The following is a 21582-nucleotide window of genomic DNA, read 5'->3' as shown; positions in this document are numbered from 1 at the left end:
GGTTGTAAGGGGAAATTGGGAGGGAGAGAACCATGTATGCTACAACTTTGAGCTGCTTAGAGAAATGGTGGGATATAAATATAATCAATCAAATGAACAAACAGGGAGCTGCTCCACCCCCTGATAATTTTGGTTGTCCTTTTCTGTGCCCTTTCCAGTTCTTATGACGTCTACAGTTGGCAAGCAGATCTGTGCACAGTACTCCACGTGTGGATGCGCTCTCTCAGGGTGTCCCCAGACTATGCAGAAACCTCAAACCTTGTCTGTGGATGGTCACATGTTGAATCTTACGAGTTATGTGGGACGCGGGTGGCGCTGTGGTCTAAACCACTGAGCCTCTTGGGCTTGGCAAGAAGGTTGGCAATTCGAATCTATTCAACAGGGTGAGCTCCTGTTGTTCTTTCCCAGCTCCTGCCAACCTAGCAGTTTGAAAGCACACCAGCATGAGTAGATAAATAGGTACTGCTGCGGCAGGAAGTTAAGTGGTGTTTCTGTGTGCTCTGGCACTCATCGTGGTCCTCCGTGCACCAGAAGCAGTTTAGTTATGCTGGTTACATGACCCGGAAAGCTGTCTGTGGACAAATGCTGGCTCCCTTGGCCTGAAAAGCGAGATGAGCACTGCACCCCATAGTTATCTTTGACTGGACTTAACCATCCAGGGCCCTTTACCTTTACCTTACGGGTTATGACTGGGTATCTACTTTTCCTTTAAATACAGTGGTAATGATTATTATGAAGTTCAAAAATGCCAGCATTCATAAGGCTATACAAGTTTGGCACCAATGGGGACACCATTCCTCAGAAAAGAGCTGTAATGGCATGCTGGAGAAATGCACATGTATCAATTTATAAAGCCCCTATAGTTGTGCACAAATCACTTTCCCAGAACCGACATCAACACTGGGAGAGCTTTGTAAAATGATATACATCAGGGCCTACTGGTGCTGCTGATCCCTGCCCCAGGCAGCTATGAACCATCATTTTAAATTTCCCCTGGTGCCCTAGAGTCCCTAATGAAACATTACTCCAGTGCATTGTGAGAATCTTAAATGACAATTTGTAAATGTATGACAGGTAAGCTTGCAGCCAGGTTGGCATTAATGATGTAGGAAGGGGCCCATGGAAGGCATTGAGTTGGGGGCCCCTTCAAATCATGCGCCAGAGTTGTAGAGTGTTGTAGAGTGCTGGAGGTTGTACACCTGATGATTATCAGTGTGTTTGTGTTGGAACCAGGGAACTTGGCAAAGAGGAGGAACTGAAGCAGAGGATGAGCTGACATTCTCAACAGAGAGAAAGATCAAAGGAACATAGTGAAATTTGATGGACATGGAGAAAGCCAGGAACTCATTTCTTCTCTCTATCACATACACCAGTCTTTGCCAATCTGGTGCATTCCAGATGTTTTGGACTACATTTTTCATCAACTCTTCCCAGCTTGGCCAGTTGTCAAGGATGATGGGAGTTGTAGCCTATCCCCTAGTGGTGCTTCCTGCCCTGACCGCTACCAGACTTTAAACCTAGTTCCTAGATCTCAAATATGGTTGTAAAAAATGACTGAAACTCAACCATGGAATGAAAAAAGGTCACTGGATAGCTGTGCTGGGTCAACAGCATATTTCTGCACCATCTGGAAAATCCTGGCTCAGGAGTTCCCTTGGCTGCTTGCCTTGCAAAAGTATATGGAATCCTGGCAAACTTGTATGCAGTTTTGTAACATGTAGATTTGGACTGAGCAGGACACTTACGGCTATAGCGTTCAGAGGAAAATTGTATTGGCAGGGTCGGGGCAAGATGACCTAATGGGTTTGTTTCAAAATTGTGCCCTAAGATCTTGCATTGCCAGATGTTTAAAAACAAGAAAGTTACTGAAAGTTTTCATGCCTGTGTGTAAAACAACCTGCCAACCTTGCAGTTCAAAAGCACATCAAAGTGCAAGTAGATAAATAGGTACCGCTCTGGCGGGAAGGTAAATGACATTTCCGTGCGCTGCTCTGGCTCAGTCATGCTGGCCACATGACCCAGAAGCTGTACGCCAGCTCCCTCAGCCAGTAAAGTGAGATGAGTGCCGCAACACCAGAGTTGTTCGCGACTGGACCTAATGGTCAGGGGTCTCTTTACCTTTTTTAATATCTATGCTGGGCAAGTGATTCCTGCAATGCAGGGGGTTGGACTAGATGACTCTCATGGTCCCTTCCAACTCTACAATTCTATGCCTCTATGAAATAAAATTCATTGTGGGCTATGGATGAATATTTCATCCTGGAGTTTTTTGGCTTCTGGCGCAGAGTCACTCCCTTATTTACCTTAAAAACCCACACTTAGCCTGGCTATTCCAGGAATTTGAATCCTTGCTTAGATTTTAACACTCGCTGGATCCAGGGTTTAGGCATATAGCCAACATTTCCGAAAACTCTTAACAGTGTAGAACAGGGTGGTCCAACTTTTTATACCACGTGGGCCGCAATAGTACTTCAACAGGGAACCTGGCGGTTGTCGCGTAGAGTTTTTAAAAAACTGGGCAATGGTGCGCTGCCCGCCCGTGACTCCTGAGCCTTGCCCAATCTCCTGCCCCCTTCCCCCTTTGTTTTGACAGATCACGGGAGGCTCGGGAGTCACGGGTGGGTGGCCGTTGCCCAAGAGGGGCGCAAGGCACGTGCTTTCTCTGCCAGGCAAGGTACAAAGCCCTTCTTTTGCACCCTGTGAAACAAAAATGCATAGTTTTCTTTAAAAAAATGGGCAACGGCCACCCGCCCGCAACTCCTGAGCCTCCCCTGATCAGTCAAAACAAAGGGGGAAGGAGATCTGTACCGCCGGACATCCCCGGTTCCCCTTCGGCAGTGGCGGCGGCAGTCAGCAGCCCAGAGCCAGCCTGGTAGCGCAGTTGGCTCTGGCTGGCTTCAGGAGCTGCTCGCTGCCGTGGCGCCCGCCATTTTTCCTCTCCAGAAGTCCCCATAGGATGTGTCTTGTGTGCAACACATCATATGGGGACTTCCGGAGGGGAAAAATGGCGGGCGCCACGGTAGCAGGCAGCAAGCAGCTCCTGAAGCCAGCCAGAGCCAACTGCGCTACCAGGCTGGCTCTGGGCTGCTGAGGCTGCCGCTGCCACGTTTTCTGGGGACAGATTTACAAATCTGGGGACTGTTCCCGGGAACTGGGGATGTCTGGTAACCCTAGCAGAGTGCCTTGGAAAACCCAGCCAGATGGGCGGGCTAGAAATAATAAATTATTATTATTATTATTATTATTATTATTATTATTATTATTATTATTATTATATTATTATTATTATTATTATTATTATTATTATTGTTGTTGTTATTATTATTGAGTTATTGGTTAATGCAAACTATGTTGTTATTAAATATTGGTTAATATAATATTGGTTAATACAAAGTAAGTTGTGGTTGGTTTTTTTTATTTGGAATTTCTGTGGGTGGCATCCAGTGATGTTTGCCCTGTGATGGAAGGAATCTGCTAATGGAACAAGGGAGAGAATGTGCTATATTGCTTCTAAATATTTTCTAGCTCTACAAATCTGGATCTCATAAATTGGTATATTTTCCTTTGCAGGGGCAGAAATAGCTGAAAGTGGGGGGAGTGGAAAATGGTGTGAAGGAAAATGGTTAAGTAGTGACCCTCCACCACTTAAGCCACCTTCAAATCTGATGCACCAGTAGCTTCATTGTGTGCTTTTAAAAAAACCCCAAAGAAGGGGGAAAGGGAAATCATGGAACTGGGTGCAATGTTTAGCTTCACTTAGTGAATGTAGAAGACAAAAGAAGGAAAAGTAATAATATAAAGCTGGCCAGGCATGATTTTCTGTAGCTGCATGCAGAGTACCAAATTATAAAGCTTTAGTACTGTAAGATCAAAGACTTCATGAAAAGTCTTTTTTGTTTTGGACATCTCACAAGAAACATTCCAATTTGGTTCACAAATAGTATAAAAACTATTGCAGAGCAAATGATGCATAAGAATAGAGTTTCTTAATACCAGGCATCCACATATGTTGCTGTCATGTTGCACATATTTGGCAGTTGATGTTAACTTGTATTTCCTTTGCTCATGACTTCCTTAAAAAAACAGATTGGGAAGAACACCGGCTTCTTATAGGCCTATTATAACACATTTTCCAAGACAGAACAGCCATTTTTTGGTCATGAAATTCTAACTACATTTAACATTCATTTTCATATTCTTAGTTGTGGCTCTCTACTACGCTTACTGCAAAGTGCACGATTCGTAACTATTTGTAAATAGCAATGATGTTTTAGGTTCCACGGAGATACACACAATGAGTTTTGCAATGTACTCTTACGGTTAGACTCAGATGCAAGTCACACTTTCTTGGGTGGGCTTTCTTCCAAGATTGCAACCTCAATCGCCTGCAGAAAGCAGCCACTGAAGATAAATTTACCTTGTCTTAGCAAAGGGTGGCGCTGTGGGTTAAACCACAGAGCCTAGGACTTGCCGATCAGAAGGTCGGTGGTTCGAATCCCCGCGACGGGGTGAGCTCCCATTGCTCGGTCCCTGTTCCTGCCAACCTAGCAGTTCGAAAGCACACCAGTGCAAGTAAAGAAATAGGTACCGCTCTGGCGGGAAGGTAAACGGCGTTTCCGTGCGCTGCTCTGGTTTGCCAGAAGCGGCTTAGTCATGCTGGCCACATGACCCGGAAGCTGTACGCTGGCTCCCTCGGCCAATAAAGCGAGATGAGCGCCGCAACCCCAGAGTCGGCCACGACTGGACCTAATGGTCAGGGGTCCCTTTACCCTTTACCTTTAGCAAAGGAAATGTAGACATTGCCATTTATTATATAATCAGAAACTGTTCACCCATCAGTTTCTTGCTGATGTAGGGCACTTGATGGCAGTAGAAGTGACCATGTACTCATGTTGAAGTTGCTTTCCCCAGGAAGTTGGCCAAGCTCTGCAGCCTGTAGCTCTAAGGCAGCATCAGAAATACTACTACTACTACTACTACTACTACTACTAATTTATTATTTATACCCCGCCCATCTGGCTGGGCTTCCCCAGCCACTCTGGGTGGCTTCCAAAAAAATATTAAAATACTGTTAATACATCAAACATTAAAAGCTTCCCTAAACAGGGCTGCCTTCAGATGTCTTCTAAAAGTCTGGTAGTTGTTGTTCTCTTTGACATCTGGTGGGAGGGCATTCCACAGGGAGGCCGCCACTACCGAGAAGGCCCTCTGCCTGGTTCCCTGTAACTTGGCTTCTCGCAGTGAGGGAACTGCCAGAAGGCTCTCGGTGCTGGACCTCAGTGTCCGGGTAGAACGATGGGGGTGGAGACGCTCCTTCAGATATACTGGACCAAGGCCGTTTAGGGCTTTAAAGGTCAGCACCAACACTATGAATTGCGCTCGGAAACATACTGAGAGCCAGTGTAGGTCTTTCAAGACCGGTGTTATGTGGTCTCGGTGGCTGCTCCCAGTCACCAGTCTAGTTGCCGTGTTCTGGATTAGTTGTAGTTTCTGGGTCACCTTCAAAGGTAGCCCCACGTAGCATGCACCACTTTGGCGAGGCAGTCCGCAGGTAGATAGGGTCTCAGCCTGCGTACCAGATGGAGCTAGTAAACAGCTGCCCTGGACACAGATTTGACCTGTGCTTCCATGGACAGCTGTTAGTCCAAAATGCCTCCCAGGCTGCGCACCTGGTCCTTCAGGAGCACAGTTACCCCATTCAGGACCAGAGAGTCCTCCACACCTGTCCGCCTCCTGTCCCCCCAAAACAGTACTTCTGCCTTGTCAGGATTCAACCTTAATCTGTTAGCCGCCATCCATCCTCCTGCAGTTGCAGAGAATCATGTCTAGAATCAGACCTGAAGGGAAGCGTAAAGCTGTTTGAAAGTTGCAAGATATTTTGGTCTTTTACATTTGTACGAGTTGGCACCATAGATTCCAATGTAATATATGTGCCTCCTGTGGTTTTAATAAGGAACTCCACCCATTTTTTTCCTCTCTCAGCAGAATTTAAATGAGCTCCAAAAATGTGTATGAAAATGCACTTGCCACCTTTAGTAATGTCAGATTTCTGGCATGACAAGTGTTCTCTGTTCCTCTCAGGTTTCCAGAACATTGTGTATTCGCAGTCACAAAGCTGTCATTCTAACACTGTAGAAAGTTAGGGCTTTACATGAGGAGTCACTGCATCTCTGTAGAGGCCCAGAGCCGTGGAGGGGCCAGCTGAGGGCACAGGCACTCCAAGTGGTCCACTAGCAGTCTTCACCTTCAGGACCCCAACTGTATGCATTGGGCCAGCAGGCAGGAACTGCTGCTGTGCCAGCCCCTTCCTTCCACAGACTGAGAGCATCCATCGAGGTTGTCCTTGGGAGTCCAGCTACTCAAAGGCAGCATGAAACCCATGGGGTAATGCAGCCACCTGGCTCTAATGTGCTGGCCACTCACCCATCTGCACTCCTCCCTTCTAGGTCTCTGGAGTAGTAGCTAGACTTTTAAATGGGATCATCACAGTTCCCATATGCAGGGCCACCCACTATCGGATTACCTAACATGCAATGTGATAAGCCTTACTTTGTTCTTGAGAGCCTCCGTCAGTGTGGCTGAAAGTAGTGATGGCCCCTTTTAGTGAGTAAGCCATTTGAAAGCACAGTGTTAACTAGGTCTACTCAGACAGGGGGCTTCAAAGCCCTAAAGTGAAGCAGAGGGTCACTTGTCGGGGAGAAACGGTGACAGGTGTTTAATGCTTCTCTTATTTGTTGGTTGTTTCTTGCAGATTTACCCCTCAACAGCTTTTGAATCCCCCATACTAGCTATACTAGTATGTCAGGCTTCCTCAACCTTGGCCCTCCAGATGTTTTGAGACTACATTTCCCATCATCCCTGACCACTGGTCCTGCTAGCTAGGGATACTAGCCCAAGGCTTATCAGATGGCAGGAATGTACTATATGGAAATGTGGCCTTAAATGTTCAGGATTGAGTTTTAGCCCCATATTCCTTTCTCCAGCTGTCTTTCTGCCATGCGCCTCCCATCTTAGTTCTGCTTCTCCTTTCTCTGTTCTGTGGCAACTTCCAACTTTCCAGTTTGTAGCAACTCCCTAAGGTTTGGGGTCTTTCCAATGCTGCTTATATTCCCTTTTCAACTGGAGCTTCCAGGGATTGAACTTGGTACCTTCGTCATGCAAAATATATACTCTGCCATTGAGCTTTGCTTCTTCCTCCTCAAAACAAAATGCATGCACTTCAATTTTAGTGTGCCTTTGTGTTGAATGCATCCATTTCTAAGCATGCCTCTTGCTTAAAACAATGCCCACAGTGTGAAGAAAGTGTATTTTCAGCTCTCTTGAATCTGTGCCCATTCCCTCTCAATGATTAGCATGTTTTATTTTTGTTAGATTAATTTATGAAGGGAGAGCACTGTGGAATCTCATGTTCCTTGACAGAGAGAAAAATAACATCTATGTTCTCTTTTTCATAGGCTGCATGAAATCATGGTTTCCAGGGAAAACCATTGACTTAACTGGTTGTTAACAGCCAACATCCTGAGCTTGCAATTCTGGCATGTTACGCAATTCATTCACCCTACAGCGTACATGTTTTTCAGTAAATCAAGCATATCAAGTCAAGGATCTCCTATGTTGTGGTTAAGACTTGCCCCCCCGGCCCCCTTTCCATCCTCTTAATGACTAATGACTAATTTCATTCTAGCACAATGTAATCTTAAAATGGGTCGACTTTAGCAGGCGGGATCACTTGCCAGAACAAACTGCGTTTAGCAGGACAGACCTTCTGTGTTGCTTCAAACACTAGTGCACAACAAGAACTTCCTCTGTTGTAGACAAGGAGTCTGTGGGTTCAGTGGCCTTGATTGAATCATATCAAAAATAAGCTCTGTCTCTCCAAGAGTTTTTTTTTAAAAAAAACACATTTCAATGAATGGTTCCACCAATCCAAAACACTACCAACTCATCCATACACTTTGTCTTATGCAATGGAATGCAGCTATCCCTGAAGATGTATGCAAAACTATGACTTATCAGTATTCCTGTATCAAACCTGAAGCAACACTATGACTATGGTACTAATTGAAGGGGTGCTGGTATGAGTTCTGTTGTTCCAGTATTTGTTCACTCCTTGCTATTTTGATTTCTTGTCTTTTCTATTTGCACATCACCATAAATAGATGTATCCCTATGTGCTGGGTGCCAAAATTAGACAGTGCTCTGTGTATGTGTGTGTGTGTGTGTGTGTGTGTGTGTGTTCCTTATGCTGTAAATATGCATGGGTTTTTATTGTCCAGTGAGGTGAATGAAGTTGTTGGCATCAGTCTATCTCAAAAGGCAATGGAGTGTGCCTCGGAGAGTGAAGTCAAACCGCTAGAGAATCACAGCGCCTGCTGTGGCTGCAGAGACCGGTAACTTGTAACTGCTGCCTCCCATGTTGTTTTCACTGTATTAGCAGCACCAAAGTGAGCTCTCTGCTGCGCAAGTCTGGGCATTGTGTATGAAGGTCCTAGGTGGTACATCAGAAATAAGATAATTCTAGATCTGTTTCCTCCTTTCATTTTCTATTGCAGTCATTTTTAGGTTTTTGTGTTTAAGCCAAATGTAATGGCCTGATTGTGAGAGCTGTTCATGTCACAGTGCAACATGAGAAAAGTGTTAAGTTTCTCTTGGGACACAAGCTAATCTAAATGACCTTTAACATGTTTTTGGAAGACTGGGAAAAGGTTGAGATCATGCTGCTTCGGCATTAAACTTGGGAAGATTATTTAGCAAAAGGACACTAAGGAACTGAAGTACAATACTTTTTAAAGCTCCCGTGAACCAGTTGGATACAAAAGGCTCAAGCTGGAAGGAGTGAATTAGACATGTGGAAGCCAAGAAAAGACTCTAGTTTTACTACGTGTTTCATGGATGTGGGCTCTTTTGAGTTCCATTATTCATAACTGGGGGGGAGTTTTCTGTGGTTTCTGTTTTGTTTCAGGGGCGTTTGTGTGTTAGGGCAGATTTACCCTCAATGTTCTTGCAAGCTCCACATAGTTTTCTTCTGCTGATACTTAGATGTGCATCAGGATTTGGGAGGAGGGCGATTGGATGTCCTATTCTTGGAGGAACTTCTCGCTGTAATGTTTATGCTTCTGTCAGGACAATTTAGTGTAGTGATGGTGCTGAAATTTTAATCAGCTGGTTCAGTCTATGGATTTATCCAGGTCATAATGGTCAAGTGTTTTGCAAATTGACTGGCATTCCTCCAGAAGTTTTATCCAGTTTGGAATGTTACATGAGATCTATGCATGCACAGTTAGCATTCAGAAGAGCAAGTGCCCCAAAGATAGAAGTTATTTAATATTAAGCCTTTTTCTTGATGACCCTCTTGGGTGGCTCATTATGAATTCCATGACCTGACAAAGCAGTCTTTAGTTTGGTGAGTATCTTCTTTAGTGAATTATCTTGATTGCTTCTTGCTGCAAATGTTTGATGTGCTTGTCCCTTCCTTTCCAGATCTAAAACCCCTTCTTTTTACTTAAGGGTGTTTGTAGGGGGAGGGGAGTTGAATTTCCAGATAGCTCCCCATGATGGCAGGTGAAACTAAACTATAATTTCTCAGGAACAGTACAATAATGTAGATGCATGCAGCACTATGAATTTATTTGCTAACATTGTACCTGGGACTCTTGAGAGCAAAAACTCAAAAACATATCAGCAGAGAAAGCTCATAAAATACAAAGTTAATTCAGAATTGTTTTGCGGAGAATTTGCCTATCACTTATTTAGGACTGAATCAGTATGTTTCAAATTATCAATGTATAGCTTCTGTGGTAGAGTCTTTCAACTACAGTGGTATCTTGGGTTACATACGCTTCAGGTTACAGACTCCGCTAACCCAGAAATAGTACCTCGGGTTAAGAACTTTGCTTCAGGATGAGAACAGAAATCGTGCGGTGGCATTTTAACACCTCATTCTGTGCTGTTTTTCCTTTCTAACCCACATACCTGCAGTGCTGTTTTCCCCAACAGAGAAAAATAATATAAATACCCCCAGCAAGCCTGTCTTCTTCCTCAGTCAGTCTGCTAATAGCAGCTTATAGGGTTGAGAGTGAACTCAGATATGGGTTTGGGTCAGATTGGATGGTATCCCTCGTCCACTCAAAACTGGAGCAGTCCTGTTAGCTGCTTTAAAGTAAAGGAACAAAATGCTGATCAAGCTTCTCTGGCCTCATGTTTTAAAATGTTACAGGTATAATTTCTTTAGAGTTCTCTCTTGTTACATAAATAGCAGGAACTTGGTTTGAGTGGAAATAAACATTGTATGTAGGTTTTGTTACTATTCCCTTTCATATAGTCCCAAGTCAGCAGTGAAATATCCAAAAGTTGTTCTTAGAGAGAAGTTTTTTTAAAAGTTGGACCATGATGGATTTCATATAATTGTATACAAATGTAACACCACTAGTGAAAATCCAAAATAAATATATGTTGGCTTGCTATCAGAGACTATGTGCAGGATTGGAGCCTAAATGTGCAAGTTAAATAAACAACAAAATTCAGTCCCCTTTGCACGCCCAAACTGGCTACGGCTATAATCCTGTATGAAGTTTAGGTTGCTTAAATCTCATTAAAGTCTGGGAGTAAAACAATGCAAGTTTGTGTGGAATTGCATGCTAAGGCCTGGTTCAAATAACAATGACCATGGCTTATTGAGAATCTTGCTCTAAGTCCCAGCACTCTTTTATTCACACATTAGCTTTAGCACTTCTATTTTCCTTTGTTTAAACTACATTTGAACAACAACAACAACAACAAAAATGGGTTAAGGACACAATCTAAACTTAGTGGTGCTGTGGTGGGAGCAGGTTGAAGGCCCCGATTCTTGCTCCAGCTCCAGTTTGGCACAGCAATTGGGACTGGAAAGAGCCTGATGTTGGCTGTCCGTGGCTGTGAGACCACCCTGAGATCCTGCAGATCCCAGGATAGTGCAGCCCCTCCCTCTCCCTTGGAGCACCCATTCTGACTAGTGGGCCTCATATTCACTTTCAAGTTTGATGGCTGGCTGGAAGCCAGTTTGACTGGCAGAGCAGAGCAGGGTGTAAGGGCTGGATTGCTTTGCAAACATTGACTTACAAACTAGGATATGGAATCAGCACAAGACTGAGATTAAATCACGCTTTCCGAGTTTGGGCATAACAGGAAACTTTAAATAAACCATACCACAAGTGCCAAAGCCTGTACATCCGGGGATCTTAGTTGGCCCCAAATATGCAAGTTAACCCCCCCCCCAATTTGGCACATTTTATTTATTTAGAATGTTGTTCTGTATAATACCTGTTAAATTCACAGAGGTGTATAGAAACATGAGACTCATGCACACAACATGTTAAAACCAACAAATAAGCATAACAAAATATGTGCATGACAAAAACAACCCAGGCAGCTAAAAGCAGAATCAAATATAGTTCCCCAAATCATATTCCCAATCTGTAATGTTCGCACAAATAGGAAAAGCTTCACCTGAAAATCTTGTAATGCTGGTGCTAGCTGTGCCACTCTGGGGTGCCAGCACAGAGAAGGCCCCCTCATTTGTACCTCCATTAAAGAGGAGAGCTGGAGCAGAGCCTTAACCATTGTTTACTGTATTTTCACCTTCTGTTTTCCTTTCCTGTGCTCTATAAAAGTTTATTTTGCTCACTGTTCTAATAAAACCCTGGCAACCGTTGTACTGCTGTTTGTGAAGCCAAGGGCTTGTTGAAGTTGAGGTTTCCATCTGCTGGATGGCTGTATGTATGTTAATGGCAAATCAATGGCATTCTTTTCATTGTACTTCCCTGGCTGCTCTTTGCAAAGGAAATAGCTATTGGTTTCCATAGACTTGCAGCCCCGAGGATGCTTGCAAATGCCAGACTAGAGCTTGGCATCGTTGAAGCAGGTTCTCAGCTTTTATGCAGCTCTTTGAGAAGTTTCATAACAGGTCACCGGCATGCCACTTGCGCAGCAGTCTCTGTATGGACTGTTACGCCTTTCTGGAAAACCCAGTAGGAATTCACCATAGAGCAGTGTTTCTATAATAAACATTTTAAGGAGGAGGAGGAGCCATAAGCATGCTGCTCCTTGCAAGCAGTTTTATCTCCTCTTCCATGCAGCTTGAGTGTGCCATCTGGGTATACTTTGGGACTTTGCCAGGGCTGAAGACTCAGTGGGGGAGCACTAGCACAATACTCTAGTAGACTGAACCCACTGTAGTGAATTTCTGACTCTTATATCCCCAGTGGCAGAGAAGCCATGTGGGCCAGAGATGGTAAACCTGTGGGCCTCCAGAGGTTGTTGAGTTGCACCTCCCGTCACACCTGACCATTGGCCATGCTGGCTGGAGCAGATGAGTGTTAGCGACAAAAAACATCTGGAGGGGCCACAGCTGCCCCACCCCTGATGTACACTTTAGTTTCTTACGTAAGTGCTTGTTTTGAACTGTTGTTGTTTAGTTGTTTAGTCGTGTCCGACTCTTCGTGACCCCATGGACCAGAGCACGCCAGGTACTCCTGTCTTCCACTGCCTCCCGCAGTTTGGTCAAACTCATGTTTGTAGCTTTGAGAACACTGTCCCACCATCTCGTCCTCTGTCGTCCCCTGCTCCTTGTGCTCTCAATCTTTCCCAACATCAGGGTCTTTTCCAGGGAGTCTTTTCTTCTCATGAGGTGGCTAAAGTATTGGAGCCTCAGCTTCACGATCTGTCCTTCTAGTGAGCACTCAGGGCTGATTTCCTTAAGAATGGATCTCAGATGATGAACGCAGGGGTCTGGGATGGTTTACCTGGGGAGAGGCAGTCCTTCAAACATTATAATACTGAGCCATTTAAGGCTTTATAGCTCAAAACCATCCCAGATCCCTGCCTTCATCATCTGAGATGCTTCATGTGCCTCCTTCACATGAAGTCCGGAGGTTGGCAACACAAGAATGGGCCTTCTCTATAGTGACTCCCCATTTGTTGAATGCTCTCTCCAGGGAGGTTTGCCTAGTGCAGGGGTCTGCAACCTTTAAGACGAAAAGAGCTACTTGGACCCGTTTCCAAAGAAAAAAAAACTGGGAGCCGCAAAACTCGTCATTATAAAAATAACTTTTTTGTCACTTTTTTATTATTTCTTTGTTTGACCCCTCAGAATTACTCCTCCTCATAGAAATAAACATTAAATTAACAAGTTACCTTTTTGTGTGTGTGTGTGTGTTCTTCACTCCTCTTCAAAACAGTGACCAGCGTACATGCCCCCTTTCAATGCAGTGACCAGCGTACATGCCCCTTACAATGTAGCGGGCGGGCGGGAAGGTGACGCCGGGACAGTGCATGACTAACGCACGCACCGCCCCCATGCGACGTCACAGCCAGTACAGCGCCCGCCACAGTGGGGAGTGTCGGGGCGCACAATGCACCTCCTCCCCTCGCTAGCATCCGCTCTGGAGCTGCGGCAAAGGTGTAAAAGAGCCACATGCGGCTCCGGAGCCGCGGGTTGCAGACCCCTGGCCTAGTGTCTTCATTACAGACTTTTAGGCACCAGGCTAAAATGTTCCTCTTCAACCAGGTTTTTGGCTGGTTAATATTCTACATCCTTTTAAATGTGCTTGTGGGAGGGGGGCGTTATTATTTTGCTGTTTTGTTTTACGTATTTACTTGTTTTTATCCAACATTTTATTCAGTGAACTGTCCTGAGATCTTATGATGAATGGCGGTATATAAATCTAATAAATAAGTAAAATAAATAATTTTGCACTCTCAGAAATGTACTATACATTTTAGCGCTGTTCATTTCGCTCAACGCCATTAAAGTCATGAAATGCACACAGTAGGACTAGTTAGGCTAGACCCCATAGAAAGCCAAAACACTTCAGATATGTTGCATTTGTATTTTAATGCAATTGTAATAAATTAACTTTTCTTTTCCCAGTTTATTTTAGGATTTGAAGTGCTGGAAATACTGTATACATGGCAAAGAACATAAAGTTTCTTCAGGCATTTTTAATGTTGTTGCTGCGTGATTACATATCGGCTGAAGATGGTGATGTAAGATCAAGTAAGAATCAACTTTATTTGCTAACCATGGCTGTTTAATAAATTGTGGAGGCTTCTCTAATGGTCCCCATTTTCTCTCCTCCATGAGGTTCCTTCTTTCCTTAAAATAACGTGTAAGCAATTTTTCATTGTAATGGTTTCATTTAAAATATTTTAAAGCGCTTGATAATATCTTTGGAGATAGATTTACATACCTTATAAACGTACTTTTAGGGACTATATTAAGGTACCATATTTAAGCTACGTAGCATGACAGTTCAAAAGTGACAAGTTCAGACTTCTTACCCCGCTTTTCCCACAGGAAGGTAACGTTGGTTTTGTACAGCTTGGATCAGAGATCTTTACAAACCTAAGGTCCATCTGCATGAAAAATTTAAAGCAGTGTCATACTACTTAAAACAGTTGTGGCTTCCCTGAAAGAATCATGAGAAGTATAGTGTGCTATTCCTTTCACAGAGCTACAATTCCCATAGTTCCCAGGGAATAGAGAGTTTATTGTTAAACCACTCTGGAAATTGTAGCTCTTGTGTGGGCAATATGATTCTTTGCCGGGGTGGGGGTGGGGCAAGACTGTTCAAAGTGGCTTGATGCAGCTTTAAATTTATAGTGCAAATAAGTCCTTACATTAATTCCCCAGCTTCTCTGGCCCCAGAACAATATTACAGTCATTCCCTGGGACTGCGGTACTGTTCTATCTTGGGTCCTTTTTACACTTGGTCTAGTTTAGACATCATCTTCCCTGTTCAACAGACTACAGTCTGTTGGACTGGGATGCACAATGTGCCTATGTAGTTTCCCTCCTTCCTCTCCCATCCACCTTCCCTCATATACCTGGATAAATCAAACCTTCCTGTTTGTTTGTTGGTTTTAAAACTACAGTTTGCAGTAACATCTGATCCAGGAAATTGCTTTGTGTGCTCCAAACAAGCCACGTTGCAATTTATGTTTGAAAACCTGGTTTGTGGAGAGTATTTACACCACAGTTTCCTAGTTTGGACATCATGGCAAACTGAATTGTAACAAGACAGGAAAGCTTATGGGTATGTGAAGAGAGGAGGAAAGGGGAGAGAGTATTTGGGTGCATGGCAGGACTGTGGCACCTGAGTCAAGTCTTTATGTTGTTTTATGTGTAACTTAACCTTTTATTTAAGAGGAGCGTACACCTAATATGTAAAGAGCAAGTGCACCAAGCAGGTGTTCTAAAATATATGTCTCACAAATGGGACCTGCAACAAAATGTTACAGTGCTCAGTGATTCTGTTTTGTGTTCTGGCCAATCAGCTGTTCCCCTTTCCACGTTCTTTCCCCTGTAAGTTATTTTCTGCCTTACATGTCACTTGGCAGTCTGTGGCAAATGAGCATTATTCATTGGACTGTTTTGGGTCCCTCGCTTTTGTTTTCCACCCTAAATAATTTTTTGTATTTCTTCAAATCCTCCAAGCATGCTTATACGTCCTTCTTGTGTTTAGGTAGCACTGTTTTGAGGTCTGGAATTGACCTTGGATGGCCTTTGCATGTGTGCTTTGTGACAGAGCTAAAGTCCCCCCCCCCCCCGAGCAATATGCAGCCCATTTTTATTTTTATTTTAGCTACCCTCAATGAACTCTAAATCATCTCAGAGAAAATTATATTGAATGATGCTGTGGGGAAGCGATGTGGCAGGCTTGAGGTTATTTAACAGTACATTGAAGCTAAGCTGTACTCTGTTTTATACATTATAACTGGTTGAAGCCAGCAATAAAAATTGTGGAATTCAGGTTCACTAGTAAGTTATCTTCAAGGGATAGGTCTGTATTTCCCTGTAGGATTATTTTTCTTTACAGTAGGATTTTTTTTATTTACAGTCGCTCAAAAGATTTAAACCTCAGACAGACAAATGGTTGATTGATTAAAAAAGATCAATAGGCCACCCTTTAATGTAAATATTTCCAAAGTAGCTTACAAGTTTTTTTTTAAATAAGATGTATATGACCAAAGTAAAATAAAAGAATAGTAGATAAAAACATTGCAAAAAATGGAAAAGCCTGGAAATTTTTTAAAAGTATTTGCTTAGCACCAATGAGATGTCAGAATGGCTACTATGCAAGTCTCCCTGTGGAGAACATTCACAGGCAAGATGCTACCACTGATTAAGCCTCCCCCCCCATTGTCACTTGCTTCACCTCATACACAATATGTACCTGAAGAAGGGCGTCCAAATATGACTTTAGTGCAGGGGTAGCAAAATCCAGGTACTTTGGACTATGTATTCCATTCGCTTCAGCCAGCATGGTCAATGATCAGTGTTGATAGGAGTTGTAGTCCACTCTGCTGCACATTGGCTGCTGTCCAGCAGCTGTTGAGACACCCTCAGCATCTAGATGGGAAATGCCTTTGCATATGAAGAGTGTTTTCCATTGACAGAAGAAAAGCAAGAAAACCCACATAGGTGTCAGTCTCTGGATCACTGGCCATGTCTTTTGACTTAATTCAGGTGAAGCAATCAACTAAGTATGTCATGCCGAGTGATCAGTGTAGTGGATACAATAACAAATGAAGGCACAGGAAAGATATTTCTAGGATGTGTGTTAATCTGGTGCACTTTTGAATTTAGTTAAATGCTGTGTGGTTAGACACAACCAGATGTGGTTAGGTGTGACCATTTACGGATGATGTCTGAGAGCTTGTGGTTTCTCTCCAGTGCATTATGATAACCACAAACCACTCTACAGAGTTTTGAATGGTTTAAAGCACTCCCTATGTACGATGGAAAAGCAATGCGTACTGCTGTATTTTGTCCTCACTCAAATGACTACCACATCTGTTTGAAAGTTCTCGTTTCTCGATGTAATAGCCCAGCAATATATACCACATCAGAAAATTGTAAATGTATGTGTCAAAATATATACCAACAATTAAAAAGCAACGAAGGTCTAGTAAAACACACACACACACACACAAAATCCAACCACCTGAGGCATGGCTTGCAAGCAGAAAATACCTATAGACACAGAAACTTGCAGGTGGCTCCATCATCCGTTTTTAGGCTACTGTTTCTTTCCTATTCCCTGCCAAAACCATTGCAAAAAAAATAAAAAATGGAGCCCAAATCCATTGGAAAATCACTAGATGGAAATGGGAAAATATTAGCTCAATGCACATCTTTTGGAAAGGCTCATAATACTCAGGTGATGAGACCACAAACAGGAAGCACAGGCTCCAACTCAAAGAAAGCTGGTTTTCCTTAAATCCGGCTGAACCTTTTGTAGTCATGAAATATGTAAGGCCTGTTAATTTTGGTGAGAAATGCAGCACAATCCTGTGCATGTTAACTGCACTGGGGCTGTGGGGGAGGCACTTGTTGCCTCTGCCCAGGGTTGTCCACACCACAACTGCCTCAAGGGCATCTTCTGGGGCTTTAGGAATGGAGTGCATGTATTCCCTGCCATTTCTGCCCTTTAGTCATGAGCATCTTGTAGGGTGCTTTCAGTGAACTGTCCTTTGGCATCTCCCTGTGTGTGCCATTCTTTAGGGGTGTGCGGCTGGTGGCAGCAGCCTGTGCGGATGTTTGAGGTGATTGTCAGTGGTGCGATGTTGGGTACAGAGTGTGCTTCACATGTGTTTGTCTATCTGGTTGTGCTGTTTTGCGCTGTTCCTGCTTGTGACAGTGCAGTTGGTGCGGTGAGTCTGCCTTCCGGTGCGTGGCATGCAGTGCCTGCTGTCTGGCTGCTATGGTGAGTGTCTATAGGGATGCCACGTGCACTCTGTCCCCTGTTTATCTTCATGCTTGCACTTGCACTTTTGAGCTGCTTCCCATGAGCTGTCTTTGAGCATTATCACAGTCCATATACACCTGTTAAGGGCACTTGTGGACTCTCCTCTGTGCACCAAAAAGGTGGCTGCACTTCCCATAGTAATGCTGGCTGAGCTGGCTCTGTATTTTGCTGGCTCCTTTTCTCTCTGCTGGGCTGGAGCCAGCTCATCTGGTATTTACCCCTCCCTGGGGCTCCTGAACAGAGTTTGGATCTAGCATACTTCACCAGTTTATTTTAAGACAACGTAATTTATGACAGCTCCCCCTATTTAGAATTTCTCTGCTGATTAGTTGAATTCAGTACCCACTGAAATCAGTGGAGCTTAAGTCATGAATAACTTTCCCCCACTGATTTAAGTGGAACCTAACTTCAATTAACTTTGTTTCAATCCCACCAAATCATGGCATGAATGTTTGCAAAAATATCATGCCCTTGACCCTTGAAGATAAAACACTAAGATTACATTCAATACAGATTACTGAATTTGATTTCTGTTTCTCTCTCTTCTCTTTCTCCATTTTTAAGGTTGTCGAACTGCCCCAACAGATCTAGTGTTCATATTGGATGGCTCCTGGAGTGTTGGCCCAGAAAACTTTGAAATAGTCAAAAGGTGGCTTGTCAATATTACAAGTAACTTTGACATTGGACCAAAGTTCATTCAAGTTGGAGTAGTTCAGTACAGTGATTATCCTGTGCTTGAAATCCCACTTGGGTCTCATGATTCAAATGAAAACCTCGTCAGAGGAATGGAATACATACAATACTTGGGTGGAAATACAAGAACAGGGAAAGCCATTCAGTTTGCAATCGATCACCTATTTGCCAAATCTGCAAGGTTCCTTACAAAAATTGCAGTGGTACTTACCGACGGAAAGTCACAAGATGATGTCAAAGAAGTGGCAGCTGAAGCAAGAAAAAACAAGATCACTCTGTTTGCCATTGGAGTTGGGTCAGAAACGGAAGAGGATGAACTAAGAGCCATTGCCAACAAGCCCTCATCAACATATGTGTTCTATGTTGAAGATTATATTGCAATATCCAGAATAAGAGAAGTCATAAAGCAGAAACTCTGTGAAGGTAAATATTAATGCCTTTCTGCAGAGTCATTAATCTCTTTTTCCTTTAAGGAGTATGATGTGCTGTAGTGGTATGCTGGCCTCACTTATTTTAGTACTTCGGTGTATAGGAAGCTGCCATACCATCAGGCAGGCCATCACTCCCTCTAGCTCAGGGGTGGGGCATCTTTGGCCCTTGGGTATAATTAGGCCCACCAGACCTCCCCATTTGACTCAGGAGGCCATTTTAGCCAAGCCACGTCCACCAGTTTTATAGCTGTTGTCAGGTAAAGATGCAACTGGGCTGAAAGGAGGTTTGCAGACACTATCAGTTAGTGGCTTGGTGGCATCTATAGAGCCCTTTGCCCATGTGTGAGCAAAACTGAGTCACCTGACATCATTGTGACATCATGTGATCGACGGGGTGGGGGTGATATACTGACCCAACAGCTGGATCCAGTTCCCCACCCCTACTTTCTCTCCACTGACTGCCAGGAGCTCTCCAGTGTTTCAGAAAAGGGCCTTTTCTAGGATTTACGAATATCCTCCCACTCAGTGGGAGATGTATGGATGTGCCTGCTGCCCCATTATGTGTACAGGATTATTGATGGTCTGCGAGCTGTCTGTTAAAAATCAGAACCCTGATAGTCTTAGAGAAGAAGTTGATGTATGGATCTGATTTTGTTTTGTTTTGTTTTATTTCTGACAAATTAAAGGGCAGATATAATTTAATTAATGCCACTCAGTAGATCTGAACAAGGAACCATTGTGTACAGCAGAAGGACGCACAGGTTTGGTATGAAAGAGAAACGCGTTTGCATGAGAAGTGAGGAAATGAAGCTCACTGCCAAGGCAGACTTTGTAATCATCGCATCTGGCAATTCCCAAGTCTAGACTAGTGGTTAAGAATATGAAACTTTTTCTGGCTGACCTTCCCCAAGACTTTGCAGCAGCCTTAGCGGTGAACTGATGACTATGGGGGGTTATTGGGTTGTTGTTTTTATATTGACTATATTTGTTGTGGTTTTATATATTGATATTGTTATGTGAACCACCCTGAGACCTCTAGGTTATAGGGCAGTATATAAATTCAATAAATAAAAATACTAAATAAATAATATGGCTCAGCCATTGTGAGTGGAGAGGCCCAAGAGGGACTGGTTACTTGATTGAGTGTTGAAACCACTGGTATGGTCAAAAAGTATGGTCTTTGGTTGGTTCAGAAACTGAAAAGGCTGAGATGGGAGCAAGCCCTCATCAACACAACACAATGTTCCTCATTCTAAGCAGAATCTACCTGTGCTTGTGGTAGGGTTGTGTGCCTACTTACCTTGTAATGGGTTTGTTTTAGTCTAGCTTCCCATGCTTTTGTAGTATCATGCATCAGCAGAAAGCAACTGCAGGGCTTGACCTTTTCTGACCCTGCCATTGGAATGACTGAATCATGGATGAGGCACCTGTGCCTCTCCTGATGTTGTTGGACCACAGCTCCTATCATTCCTGACTATTGGCCATGCAGGCTGGGGCTGATGAGAGTTGGAGTCCAACAACACCCAGAGGCTCATGGGTTTCCCATCCAGTCGTGTTACTGAAAAATCTTTCCCTCCCTCCATGTACTCTCTCTTTGCAGGGAGCTTGTGTGTAGCTACTCTACCACAAAGTTGTTTTTGCAATGTTCCTCAGAACCTTTCATGCCCACCCCTCTTGCTCTTTCTCTGTGCTTCAAAGGTCTGCTGGCAAAGGATACTTGGGGCCGTTTCAGAGACATTCAAAATATTCCCCACATAATGTGCTACAGCTATCCCTGGCAATGCAGAGACTGCCCTCTGGGATTTTAAAATAAACTATATGACATAGCTGTGTTTCAGGCTTGATGTGAGATGAAATTTAAGCCCTAGCACTTTCTATGTTTTGAAAAAAGAAGATCCTGGGTAGGATCCAAAGGTTCTGTTCCATTCATGGAAAGAGTCTTCTGTGACTTGAAAGCCGCCTTTGGATCCAGACCCCTGACGTGTAATGTACCCACTGCAATGCATAAGATTTCCGAAGGTTCTCTGAATATTTATTTTAATTTTTAAAAACCCTTTAAACAAGTCAGAAACAGTGCTGTTCCTAAAGGTGCTGACACTTTGCACACTTAACAGAAATAAATCCATGAGTGCAATTCTCTCCAGCATTGCCAAAAAGGAACAAGATGAGTCAAGGCAGCTGTTCATCCATGATGGACGCACCGTTTGTTTGCTCTTTTAAGGGTAAACCGAGCCCTTTAAAAGGGTGAAATGAGCCATAGAGAGGGCCCAGCTTGGACTGGTCTGTGGTGGAAAGGGATTAACCTAATGATAGCCAAGTCATGCTTTCCAGATGTAGTCCAACTACACTACAACTCCCAGCTCTAGCTAGCATGGCCAATGGAGAGGACATACCATTAACTACCCCTGGGTTAACCCTTTTCCTTATCTGCTGTTTTCTGATCAGAGTCACACTTTCCCAGAACTGCTGTTTGCCTTGTGGGGCAAAATAGATATGTACCATGTAGCTTCCTTCCTCAGCTCTGATCTGAATTCCACTTCCTATCTACACTTATCCTAGGAGCATACGCTACAGGAGATCTGATCAAGGCCCTCCTCATCTTTGTATCTAGTTGTGCCTCAGTGTCAACTCTTTAGGTCAGGACTTCTTCTCCACATATTTCTTGCTTCTTC

The 21582-nt window shown here is 43.6% G+C and overlaps 1 protein-coding gene across 1 annotated transcript in view; it reads left to right on the top strand.

Moving 5' to 3' along the window:
* Positions 1 to 21582, top strand: part of COL21A1 (collagen type XXI alpha 1 chain) — a 125161-nt gene that overhangs the window by 34530 nt on the left and 69049 nt on the right. The window contains exons 3-4 of the mRNA XM_081187097.1: positions 13907 to 14032; positions 18351 to 18902. Coding sequence (XP_081043223.1) covers positions 13945 to 14032; positions 18351 to 18902 — 640 coding nt within the window. The 5' untranslated portion in view covers positions 13907 to 13944. The remainder of the gene's footprint in view (positions 1 to 13906; positions 14033 to 18350; positions 18903 to 21582) is intronic.

This window comes from Podarcis bocagei (assembly GCF_964188305.1).
Source record: "Podarcis bocagei genome assembly, chromosome: 3".
Lineage (NCBI taxonomy): Eukaryota > Metazoa > Chordata > Lepidosauria > Squamata > Lacertidae > Podarcis > Podarcis bocagei.
Note: the sequence above shows the minus strand (reverse complement) of the source record. Positions and strands in the feature narration are given on the sequence as shown.